This window comes from Microcaecilia unicolor, chromosome 10 (genome assembly GCF_901765095.1).
Source record: "Microcaecilia unicolor chromosome 10, aMicUni1.1, whole genome shotgun sequence".
NCBI lineage: Eukaryota > Metazoa > Chordata > Amphibia > Gymnophiona > Siphonopidae > Microcaecilia > Microcaecilia unicolor.
The window spans coordinates 37494314-37507490 of NC_044040.1; the positions used below are offsets into that span (position 1 = coordinate 37494314).

A 13177-nucleotide genomic window follows, 5' to 3' on the forward strand; every position below is an offset into this window, starting at 1 on the left:
ATATGTGTACTAGTAAAACATGCCCGTTTCTGACACAAATGAAACGGGCGCTATGAAAAGTTATCCTCCGAGTTCCAGCTTGGCCCCCTCCCTCCCTCTCCTCCCCTCCGATTTCCATGCCCCCTCTCCTCTGAGTTCCAGACCCCTGTGCCTCCCTCCCTCTCCTTCCTCCCCTCCGAGTTCCAGGCCCCCCTTCCTCCTGAGTTCCAGGCCCCCCTCCCTCCCTCTCCTTCCCTCCCCTCCGAGTTCCATGTCCCCCTCTGTTCTCCGAGTTCCAGATCCCCGTGCCTCCCTCCCTCTCTCTCTCTCCCCTCCGAGTGGCAGCCCGACCTGCGTTGCCCGCCCTCTTCTCCCAGTCCTCCACCTGCCCCTCACCTTCCTGCGTGCCGGCCTGAATTTAAAAGTTCTTATCTCGGGGTCCAGCGGCAGCAGTGAAAGTTGAGCAGGCACGGCACTTCAGCCTGCCTTCCCTTCTGTCTCAGCTCTGCCTCGGGTCCCGCCCTTCTGGAAACAGGAAATGAGGGCGGGACCCCGAGGCAGAGCTGAGACAGAAGGGAAGGCAGGCTGAAGCGCCGTGCCTGCTCAACTTTCACTGCTGCCGCCGGACCCCGAGGTAAGATCTTTTAAATTCAGGCCGGCACGCAGGAAGGCGAGGGGCAGGCGGAGAAGAGGGCGGGCAACGCAGGTCGGGCTGCCACTCGGAGGGGAGAGAGAGAGAGGGAGGGAGGCGTGAGTGTCTGGAACTCGGAGGAGAGTGGAGAGCCTGGAACTCGGAGGACAGGGGGGGAGGGAGGGGGGCGATCCTCCCGCGATTGAATCCTCACCTCCAACGTTCTCTGGCTGGCTGGTGCTGGTTTCCCTTCCCTCTCATTGGTCCTCCCTCTCACATCATCACATTCCGATGCGAGGGCGGACCAATGGGAATTGTGTTACGAACCCAGGAATCCAGACTTAGAACGTTGGAGGTGCAAATTATTATATAGGATATTGCCACATAGGTGCAAAAATTACTTTATATAAAATTTCCCCCTTGTGAGGACAATTCTATAATATTTAGGCACCAGGGGGCACCTATGTGTACCTATTTATAGAATACTACCACAACATGTCAGATGCATGCCTAGAATTTAGGTGTGAGCACTTATACCAACCACAGAGCTCATTTTTAAATGCTGACAATATGCCTGTACCTTATAGTATTCTGTAAATTATATGCATAAGAGTAAGTCCTGCCCATGCCTCCCCAGACAATGCCCATGTGTATGCCCACCTCTCAAGTACGCTCTATTGTAACATACGCATGTATTTACAGAATAGTGCTTAGACGGACTTTTGGTATGTATGTAAATATGTTCCATTATTCTAAACATTTACACACACAATTGGTGTATAAGTGTTATCACCTACTTTATAGAATTACCCCATATGACAAAAGGAAGCTTTCTTTTACTTACAGAATCAATCAAGATGTGAGATTTTGATACTGGGCTAGTAGTTGAAAGTGAAGAAAAGTAAACATCTACTATATACTGTATTTCTGGTTCAAAGCAGACAGGAATTTGGAGTATTGCAATTCTGTTAAAAAATAGACATTATAATTAAAACAGTGCTAATTTGTCGTAGAACTCATATCAGTCGAAGACAATGGGGCCAGTTCAATAAAGATCACATGCACGTATGCTAACCCAGTTAATTGTGTATGATAAATAGCATGGCATTTACTGAAGCCTTAGTGTTAATGCTAATCTAATGTAATCCCAACTTTTGTAGCCACTTGTATCTACATGGAATCAAAGCGGGTTATGATTTTCAATACAGAACCATCAAATAATCGCATAAGTTTTCAGAGCATTCTAAATTGCTCATAATTAGAAATACTTCTAACTTGAACTGGAACCATGTTCCATATTTTGCTTGATTGATAAAAGAGCATTCATGATAACATTTAAAACAAACACCATGAACAGAAGGAAAACCCAAATGTAAAGACACTGTTGGTGGAGATGTACTTTGTACTTATGAAGGCCTAGACCAAGCAGTTGCAGTACTGCTAAATATCTAATATCTAAGAATTAGTCTACAGACCATAAGAATTGAAGACTTTTTATTTTCTGTGGATTATTAAGCTAGAAGGCCAGGTGGAGCAAGTACCCCACCTCCTCACTACCCTCCCTCTGAGAAGGCAAGTGAAAGACAATGAGCCCTTGCCATTCGCTGTTTACATGAGTGTGTTTATTAGCCTTTGAGAGACTTTTAGGATGCAGAAGGAAGTTCCAGATGACAAGGGGGCGGGGCTGACAGAGGAAAGAGATAGAAATCCTGCAGTCAGGACGGGATAGGAAAATGCTATTGCAGCGGGGGTCATGGGAACTGAGTCCTGAATCCTTTGAAGTGAGATACAGATTGCTTTTATTTGAGGATGTGCTGAAGTTGTAACTTTTAAGGAAATGCAATATATACTTTTATGTGGGCAATTGTAAGAAACAAATGACATCCTGCCTGACGTATTCTTGTATGATGTGTTCCTGAGAACCAGTTCTTTGTATTTCAGCCTATATAACTGCCTGGTCTGGAAGACAAAGGTTAGTCGATGAAAATCTTCCTCAGTCTATCTCAATAGACTAAGGAATATGCAACCATCTCCATGGCTCCTCCCTTTTTTATGTTTCCTCAATACCCTGTTTCTTATGTGTTGCTCTTAATTTTATTATTTCTTATTTTTCATGTTCTTGGGTAAGAATAAAATGTTGATAATGTGAGAAGCTTCTCTTGTATAGTTGTTTTTGGTACTTATCAAGCCGGAGGGTCTAAGAAACCAGTTGAGGGAATTTGTATGGGAAGGGTGTCGGGTTGCTGGTTCTGAGTCCCAGCACCTACTAGCCCAAACAACACAAAACAAGAAGCAGATCGAAAACCAGGAATGGACAGCAGCTGAATATAAGAAAGTGGACAGTCACCATTAATAATTTTAAATAGCAAACATGCCACCTTAAACTCAACTTGTGCACCAGCAGGTAGCTAATGCAAATATTTCAACAAAGGAGTCACATGATCGTACTTCTTATTCCTAAATATGAGTTTCGCCGCTGTATCTCTCTATATAAAACGCACCTCCAACATTCTAATGAAGCCTGAGAAATTTCCAACATTCTAAATTTCCAACATTCCAAATTGAAGTTGTGTAGATCACATAAGTGTCTGCCCCGCCCTCGTGTCACCACGTGATGATGTCGAGGGCAGGGCAATGACACTCATCCAATCGCATCGCTCACCCGCCCTGCCCCGCCCCGCCCTCGCATCAATCCGTCGGGTAAGCAAACAAAAAAAAAATAGGAACTTCACTCAGCTTGAGGAAGGCTTGAGGGAGGCGGTGCCGAGTTTTTTTGGTTTGCGGGCCGGGACGTGTAGCTCCGCCCTCACATCAACACGCGATTACGTCGACGGCGGGGCGGTAAAAACAGCGTCGCACATACATAACTTGGAGGGAGATCCCCGAGCCCCCCTCGGTAAGTGATGACCGCGGGGCGGTACAGAGAGCGTCACACATACAGAACTTGCACCGAGATCCCGGAGCCACCCTTTGTAACTGACATCAACACACAAAACCTAACCTCACAGCAACAGGGTCAACTCAGGCTGGGAGGGTATGCTGGCATGGAGGTGGAGGAAATCAGGGAAGGAAGACAGAATGCTGGCATGGAGGAGGAGGACATTAGGGAAGGAAGACAGAACCGCTTAACAGAGGGAAAAGCAGGTGGGGAGGGGCTCCTCACACCAGAGAGGTGGGGGTGGGGGCCCTGCGAGAGGGGAGGGGCTCACACTCACTCAGTAGAGGTGGGGAAGGGACAGAGGGGGGAGGGGGAAGGCAGGAGAGGGGGAAAGAGAGACAAAACGGAGGGGGGCCAACAAAAGGCAAAAGTAGGATTGGGGGGGGGGGGACCAGACTCTCACTCTGTCAAACACACTGTAGCTCTCGGAAAACTCTGTCTGTCTCTCTCACTCACTGTGTCCAACATACGCACTCGCACACACTCATTCTGAAACACACACACTCACTCACAGATACAAGCACTCATTCTCTCTCACAATCGCACAGTCACTCTCTCTCTCACACACACACTCACTCTAACATACACACTACGAGGAAAACCTTGCTAGCGCCCGTTTCATTTGTGTCTGAAAAGGGCCTTTTTTACTAGTTTTGTAATAATTGTAACTTGTTGAACAATTTTGTCTCCATACAATGAACTGCAATACTCCATCTGAGACAAAACTATAGCTTGAACAAACAAACGAAAATGACCTGGAAAGAACAGAGGCCTGATTTCCCTCAACTAGTGTAATTTTAAAAAAGACCTTCTTACTTAAAATTATTTAACTGATATTCAAGTGTCAATTGAGAGTTTAAAATAAATGATTTGTTCAACCTTCAAAATACTAAGTCTGGGATTGTCAAATAAAGCATCTTAGTTTTTGTAGTATTAAGCTTCAGTAAACTAGACGCCCAAAAATGTGCCATGTCAATACAATTCAGAATTAAATTTGGTCTTAGCTTCATCTGACTGAAATGGGACTAAAATAAAAATATCAGCACAGGAAGTGATATAACATTGAGAAGATTTCATTAAAAAGCCTAAGGAACATTGTGAAAATTTATCATTCTTTCTAACACAGGTTAAAACGTCTCCTGAAATCCCAAATTCCATTAATCTGTTGAGGAACAGAACACGGTCGACTCCTGATATGTCGAACTGCAAAAGGACTGATTAAATCTTTTGACTTTAATGATTCAGTGCTATGCATTGATTGATAACCATGCTGTGAACTATAGAAACATTGAAATGAATCAAGGAAAGTCATAACCTGTGGAACCATTGGAGCCGACTCTGTGGGTGCTTGAGCACCCCCAATATTGAGAAAATTCCTTGTATGTGTCCAGGGAGGGGTTATTTCCATTGGGCTTAGCACCCCCAATAATTTTGAAAAGTTGGCTCCTATGTGTGGAACTACAAACGATTCTAAAAGCTTGGCAATCCAAGGTATACTGGCAACCGGGTGAAAGTTGGTTGCAAAAGATAAGTCTGCTCCTTCAGACTTAGGAATCAGAGTTATTATAATGTTTCTCAAATCTAAAGGAAAATTTCCTTCAGTGAAAAAAGTATTTACTAGGGTAATCAGCCAACTGACTAGTTTTGAAGGAATGTGATTTAGCAAAAAAGAAGGACATTTATCCAATAAACTTTAATTTTCAATTTCATTCTAGCACCCTTTTCTTGAACTATATCAAATGATTTCCATAGTTGACCAACAACAATATCATTGCAATGAGAATACATTTGATCAGGAATAGCCTCTACAAAATCAGGCACAGAATGAATTAGTGACAGTCTGATCTGTTTTACCTTATCTACAAAATAGTCTGCTAAATTTTCAGCCATAGGTTGCTGCTTTTCTAAAATAGTAGGAACAGCTAATGATTCTGTAAGATTACTAAATATTCTAAAAAGCTTTTTCAAGTTTAGCTTTTGTACACCAATAAGTCATCAAGATACTGTTTACTTGCCCCAGAGACTGCTGTTTTATAGACTTTAATTTTAGAATGCCAAGTAACTTTATTGTGTGAATCTTGTGATTTTTTTTACCAGGCTCTTTCTAATTGCCTACAGGATCTTTTTAATTCCCTGAGGTGCTTGCTAATACTTTAGTGCATGGAAAGCAAACTATAAAAATGTAGGTGCATACTAATGAGCATAATGAATGTAAATGGAGTTCATAAAAATTGCCATCCTATTCACATCTGCTAGTTAGGAGCTGCATGCTACAGTGTCACCCATTCTGGACTACATGTTAGGCAATGGCTTCCAAATAAATTCAACATTTAACAGCTTAAAAACAAGGGGGGGGGGGGGGGTAGGAAAAGCCTCAGAATAGTAGTAGCCACTTGGATCAAAGACATGATTTTAGTGATCTGCAGATTTACAAAGATAAGTGTCCTGGACTGTTTAACATTTATTGTTGATATAGAGGACTTAGGTTATGAAAATGGTGACGTTTGTATGCAGATAAGGAGTAGTCTAATGGTTAGTGCAGTGGCCTGAGAATCCTTGTGACTCTGGGCAAGTCACTTAACCCTCCATTGTCCCAGGTACAAAATAAGTACCTGAATATAATATGCAAACCACTTTGTAACCACAGAAAGGTGGTATATCAAAGCCCATCCTCTTCCCCCCCCACTTTCCCTTTCCATTGTTGCTTTGTATTTATCAATTGATCAGAAAGGAAGATAGATGCAAAGCAACAATGGAAAGGAAAATGGGTGGAAGGGAATTGGATTTGATATACTGCCTTTCTGTGGTTACAATCAAAAGCGGTTTGCATATTACATTCAGGTACTTATTTTGTACCTGGGGCAATGGAGGATTAAATGACTTACCCAGAGTCACAAAGAGCTGCAGTTGGAATTGAACCCAGACCACTGCATTAACCATTAGGCTACTCCTTATCATTTTCATAACCAAAGTCCTCTATATCAAACTTATATATATATACAGTGCACTCCATTTAACTGCACGTCGGATAAACACATGCTCTGTTTAACTGCATGCCGTACATCGGTCCCGTTTTTGGCACCATCAATTTCTATGGGGACAAACTTCGGTTTAGTGCACCACTGATAAGTGCAAGATTCGCTTATATGCATGGTTCAAGACCCCTCCTCTGCAGGAAAGACTCCACATAAACGCGCGCACGGAATATGGAAGATGATTGGAGCGTGACAACCAACGAGATTTCAAATTTACCGCCCCTTTAAACTACCACAGGCAGAATAAGCGACAGAAAGTTGTTAGAGTGTACACTGGGCCGTCGTCGCCGTTGTCGCGGCAGAACTGTAAGACTTTAACACTGGCTGAACGAATAGAAGTTCTTAAAAAATTAGAAAACAAACAAAGTCAAGCATCTATTGCTAAAGAATATGGTATCAATCCCAGTCAAATTTCACGTGTCTTGGGGAGGAAGTGACGTCACGATACGGCATGGCTGCATGCTAGCTGAGCTCCGTATAACCCGCGGAGATCTACAAGCTAAAAAGCCTGTTTCAAGCGGCGAAAGTATCGCAAAACGCGAGCAGAGGAGAGCGTAACACAGCGGGATTAAACTCCCGATGCAGACGGAGGCGGAGAGAGTGAACTTCTCCCGCTTCGCATTTACATCGCTGGCGCGCGGAGAAAACAAAATGGCGGCCGCAACATTGAACCGCCCGGAACGGGCGATCGCGGCAGCGGAGCTTGCAGAATCAGCACCCTCAGTGGAAACACACGCCAATAAAGACCAGGAGAAGCCCGAGGAAGAAATGGGGCCGGAGTGGCAGAAATGGCTACAGGAGATTCGGACAGACCTGAAAGCAATGCGAAATGAGCTGGTGAATATGGGGGCAGATCTCAAAGGTGAAATAAGAGAGCTAGGCTCTCGCCTGGAGGAGGCAGAAAATCGGCTTGATGCCCAGTCAGACGCCCTCGAGACCTTAGATCAGCGAACCACGGAAAGCCAGCTAGCCCATCAACAGGTCCTTGACAAGTTAGAGGATCTGGAGAACCGTAGCCGCAGATGTAATTTGAGGTTTCGTGGCCTGCCGGAGTCCCCTACTTATACTGACTGTGAGGATACTATACAAAGGCTGGCGAGTGATCTGCTAACAGCTGGAGGTACCGCAATAGAACCAACCGCGATCCTCATTGAAAGAGCTCATCGGGCATTCAGCTCTCCACGAGCAAATCTGCCTAAGGACATAAGTGTGCTTTAGAGACTTTAAGATGAAGGAGCAGGTGGCAAAAGCGGCACGACAGACCCCAAATTTCAAGTGGGATACATATACAGTTGAAGTGTATCAAGATCTGGCAGCCACTACATTGAAGCGCAGAGCGGAACTCAAACCAGTCACTAGAAGACTTCAAGAACTGGGGATCCGGTACAAATGGAGGCATCCATTTGCGCTAGTTTTTTATAAAGAGGGTAAAATGCAGCACATAAGAACACTTGCAGAGGCGAAAGAAGTGTTACCAGAGGAAGTCGAGATGGAGACATCAACCCCGACGACAGCAGCAAAGAGAGGCCCAACCCGGGTGCTACCGCCTAAATGGCAACGAGTAAGCAATGGTCAGCGACGTCTAAAACGCCAACAGTCGGCAACAAAAGTGACCTGAAGGAGAAGCACTTCATTGGGAAGCCTCGGTTAATGAGCAACTGTTGAATCGGCAAAAAAAAAGACAGAAGTTGATTGAACGTGCGCTCAGTGGCAAGGATGCAAAAAAAGTTGGACCTTAGGAAGTGATTGGGTGATGTATTTTGTTTTGTTAATACTATGCAAACACCTGTTATGTTGTTCTGTTGTCACTTAATTTTATAGAAAGGTTAAAATTGCAAAGAGACAGGGCTTTATTCAAAGATGTAAGAGCCTCCGCGGAAATATGGACTGAACAGCCTACACTTCCTTCTAGAATGCCCTTAGTGATATACAGGGGCAGCTTTCTAATGAGGGGAGGAGGGAGGGGGGAGGGAGGGAAACCCTGGGATAGGGACAAGAAAGAGGCCTATCAGGGAGCTAAGGGGAGGGCTCATCAGAGGAAACCAATAGGAAATAGGCAAAGAAGCATAAGGACTCAGAGAGTAGCAGGCAACAGAGCAACTTATTATGATATCTCATGACAGATATTAATCTATTATTGATTAATGCCAGAGGGTTGAATATCCCGAGAAAGCGACAACTCCTGTTTAGAGAAATGCTCCGTTTGCGAGCAGATGTGGTCCTAGTGCAGGAGACTCACTTACTAGCCAGACATGAATATTTATGCCACCATAAGAAATATCCCCATATATATTTTGCGTCCAATAGCGACAACACAAAGAGTAAAGGGGTAATGATGGCATTTGTGGGTGATAAACCCTGGAACATACTTAAAGTGACCAGAGACAAGGGGGGAAGATACCTCCTGGTGGTGGTGTCGCTATTAGGACAGATCTTTACTATAGTAAACGTTTATGGGCCGAACGCACAGCAAGAAGGTTTTTTCACAGAGTTAGACCAACTGCTCCAGAAACATGTAGAGGGTTCCCTATTGGTGGGGGGGGATTTTAACCTTACCATGCAGGCCCATCTAGACAACTCCTCGAGGAGCATACAATATGGCCGAAAAGACAGAGCAAGACTGCACGAATTTGTGAATCATTGGCACTTAATAGATCTGTGGCGGCAAGTACACCCAAGAGAGCGTAGCTATACCTACTACTCTGCAGTACACAAGTCATCCTCCAGGATTGATTACTGGCTAGGAGAAGCAGCGATAGCAGGACTGACGGGGACACAGCAGATTCTACCTAGAACCTGGTCAGACCACTCTCCGGTTCTGATGCAGTTGACATTACCCAATACGCGAGGGAGACAGAAAAGCTGGCGTCTGGATGATGCTCTTTTGCAAGATCCGGCTAATCTAGTTAGCATTGAAACCAATATTAAAGAATATATCCAATTCAATGATAATGGGACAGTTTCACCGATAATAGTCTGGGAGGGATTTAAAGCAGTCATGCGGGGTCACCTCATAGCGCTGAAGGCACACACTAGGAAACAGCGAATGTCAAAAGAGGCGACTCTCCGGAAACAATTAGAACAGGAAGAAGCCAGGCTTCATAGTGGTAGATCGGAACATAAGCAGGCGAGCTTGGATAGAGTTCGCCGGCTGCGGGATCAAATCTGTGATTTGGAGCTGGCGGATATTTCCGAGAGTCTTCAGAAGGCTCAACAGACTCACTACGAATTTGGCAATAAGGCTAGCCATCTTCTGGCCTATAGATTAAAACAGCAAGCGAACCGCAACATAATTGCGAGCCTAAGGGATGAGGGAGGGGACACTCACACAGACTCTGATTATATAGAGTTAGCATTCAAAGACTTTTATGAGAAGTTATACACCAGAGGCGAGGAGACAGATCACAAAGAGATAACAGATTACCTAGAGGGGTTAGAGCTTCCAAGACTGACACCTAGTGCCACTCAGATGCTAGCGCACCCCATTGAAATGGAAGAGGTTATTCATGCTATTAAGGAGCTCCCGGCAGGTAAGGCTCCGGGACCCGATGGCTTCACTGGCAAATTCTATAAAACATTTGGGAAGCTTGTGGCCCCATTGTTATTGCAAGTGTTTAATTCCCTGGAGGTCAGTCCGGGGCTCCCCCCAACCTGGAATCTGGCTAATATTACGGTCATCCATAAGCCAGGGAAGGACCCGCAGCTCTGTGGATCTTATAGGCCTATCTCACTGTTAGGGATAGACTATAAGATCTTCACAAAGATTTTGGCAACACGACTGCAAAAACATTTACCCTTTCTAGTTCATGAGGATCAGGCAGGCTTCGTGCATGGGAGACAGACATTCGATAATATACGTAGAGCACTACATTTGGTATACCATGCACAGGACACGCGGTCTCCATTATGCATTCTGTCACTAGATGCCGAAAAGGCATTTGATAGAGTGAGCTGGTCCTTCTTGTTTGGAGTGCTAGATAAAATGGGATTCACCGGGCGTTTCCTCCACTGGCTTCGACTAATCTATAAAACTCCTCAGGCCTCCATTAGAATAAATGGCAGACTGACAGAGCCCTTCAATTTATATAGAGGAACAAGGCAGGGATGTGCAATGTCCCCCCTGCTTTTTGCCATTGTAATGGAGCCGTTGGCGGTTAGGCTTCGGGCACATCCAGAAGTAAAGGGGCCACGATTGGGTAGAATCGAAACGCGGACGCTTCTCTTTGCAGATGACGTCCTGCTGATGCTAAAAGATCCTGAGACCTCCTTTCCGAAAATATTAGAGATGCTAACTGCATACGGGAAAGTCTCGGGGTTTAAGATTAATCTAGACAAATCTGAAGTGCTTGACATAAATATTCCCATTGAACAAAAAGCCCGTCTACAGCAGGCAACTCCGTTCCGATGGGCATCGCGACACATTCGATATCTGGGGGTTAATATTCCCAGAGACATCAAGGAGTTATACCAGGTTAATTACCCCGAGATAGCGAAACGTTTGCTGCAAGACTTGCAAAGATGGGGGGGTCTACAGTTGTCCTGGGTTGGGAGGATAAGTGCAGTAAAAATGGTAGTACTCCCAAGGATATTGTATCTGTTTATGGCTTTACCAATTTCCATCCCAGATAGCTTCTTACGAGGCCTCCAGAGGGACATCTTCTCATTTATCTGGAAAAAAAGACCACCGCGAGTTAGAAGAGAAGTTATGTACCAACCAAGACAGCAGGGAGGGATGGGGGTCCCCTCTATCACCTTATATTACCAGGCGGCACATCTTAGAACAATAGCGGCCTGGTTCACAGACACAGAAAAGTTAAGTGTCAGGATGGAGCAGGGCTGGGTGGGCCCTTTCCCGCTTAGGGCTATTCCATGGCTGGCTAAACAGGAGTTGGATGAACTCATCAAGGGATGCCCGCCGCTGATGCAGTGGCCCTTGCACACCTGGGGTGGGGTGCGAGAACAGTTTTTTCCAGGACGTAAGTTTTTTCGGCACATGTACCTTAGATTTGCTCCGCACTTTACGCCAGGAAGGCATACCACGGCCTACTGCGGCTGGGAAGATATGGGTCTGTGTACGTTGGGCCAAATGTGGGAGGAGAACACGACAATAGCGTTTGAAGAGCTCTGCAGGGAACATGGTTTATCCTCCTTACAGGCTTTCCAATATTACCAAGTACAGGATTTTATAAAGCGAAGGGCAAGAGATGAGCTTAACTTATCAGAAACTAAGATAGAAATGTGTATGATGAGAGGGGGAGGTAAGGGGAGCATATCAAGACTCTATGAAGCATTGCTCTTGTACTCCAACCCCGTAGAACATTATTTAGCTATATGGAATGAAGCCTTGAAGGAAACATACACTTTCCAACAATGGAAATTAGCATTTAAATCTCTGCTTAAGGTCTCGATTTCTAGCTCTATGATTGAGAATGGACATAAGATCTTATACTGTTGGTACTATACCCCACATCGCATTGCAAAGATGTTTAGAGGATGTTCAGCTACATGCTGGCGACAGTGTGATGGAATAGGGGACATGTTCCACATCTGGTGGGCCTGCACACACGCTCAGACATACTGGACCATGCTTTTGAAATTTTTGACTGAGGTCACTGGGATAACCTACCCAATGAAGATGGATTACTGTTTGCTACATTTCAAACCCAAAGGAGTTCCAAACCCAATACACCAGTTTGCTGGACAACTGTTTGTGGCAGGCAAGCTGGTATTAGCAGCGGCTTGGAAACAACCATCACTGCCGGGCCTTCAAAAAGTCCTGCAAAAATTAGACTACATTTGCCTTATGTCCAAACTCACAGCATTACGGAATGGACATTTAATACAACATCAAAAGACTTGGAAGCTTTATGAACAGTGGTTGTCCTCCCGAGACACTAAGAGACAGTAAATATTAGGCACGAATGAGTAGATTGAGCGGGGGGGGGAGGGAGGGGGATGAGAGGGAGGGAAAGGGTGGGAGGGGTTCTGAGAAATTGAATGAATGGAACTAGAAATGGGAAACAGTCCAGGCAATGTATCAAGCAATATGGCTGTATTAAAGTTATTCTCTGTTTTGATATGTTTATACATGAAAATAATAAAATAAATGGTAAAAAAATTAAAAAAAAAAAAAAAAAAAATTTCACGTGTCTTGAAGACGAAAGACCAGCTTCTAGAAGACTGGCAAAACAATACAAATCCACAACGGAAACAAAAACGTGCGGGAAAAGCTGAGGAGGTAGAAGATGCTCTTCTTTGGTGGTTTTCTCAAGTCAGGAGCAGACAGTTTCCTGTCAGTGGTCCACTGCTTATGGAGAAAGCTAACCAGCTAGCTGAAAGTGTTGGACTAACTGAATTCAAAGCCACTGTTGGATGGTTGGAAAGATGGAAGGAGAGGAACAGCATAAAATTCAAGAAACAGCATGGTGAGAAACAAGACGCTGATGACTTTGGTGCTGAAAATTGGGTTGTTTCAGTTCTTGAACGAGTTTGCACCTCGTGACATTTTCAATGCTGACGAAAACGGTCTCTACTGGCGAGCAATTCCTGATGGAACACATGCATTCAAAGATGCCGAAACTACAGGAGGTAAAA

The 13177-nt window shown here is 44.7% G+C and overlaps 1 protein-coding gene across 1 annotated transcript in view; it reads right to left on the reverse strand.

Annotated features, from left to right (window-relative positions):
• Positions 1-13177, reverse strand: part of LAMB4 (laminin subunit beta 4) — a 304586-nt gene that overhangs the window by 218763 nt on the left and 72646 nt on the right. Inside the window, 1 exon segment of the mRNA XM_030216762.1 lies at positions 1455-1575. Within this exon segment, the coding sequence (XP_030072622.1) occupies positions 1455-1575 (121 nt within the window).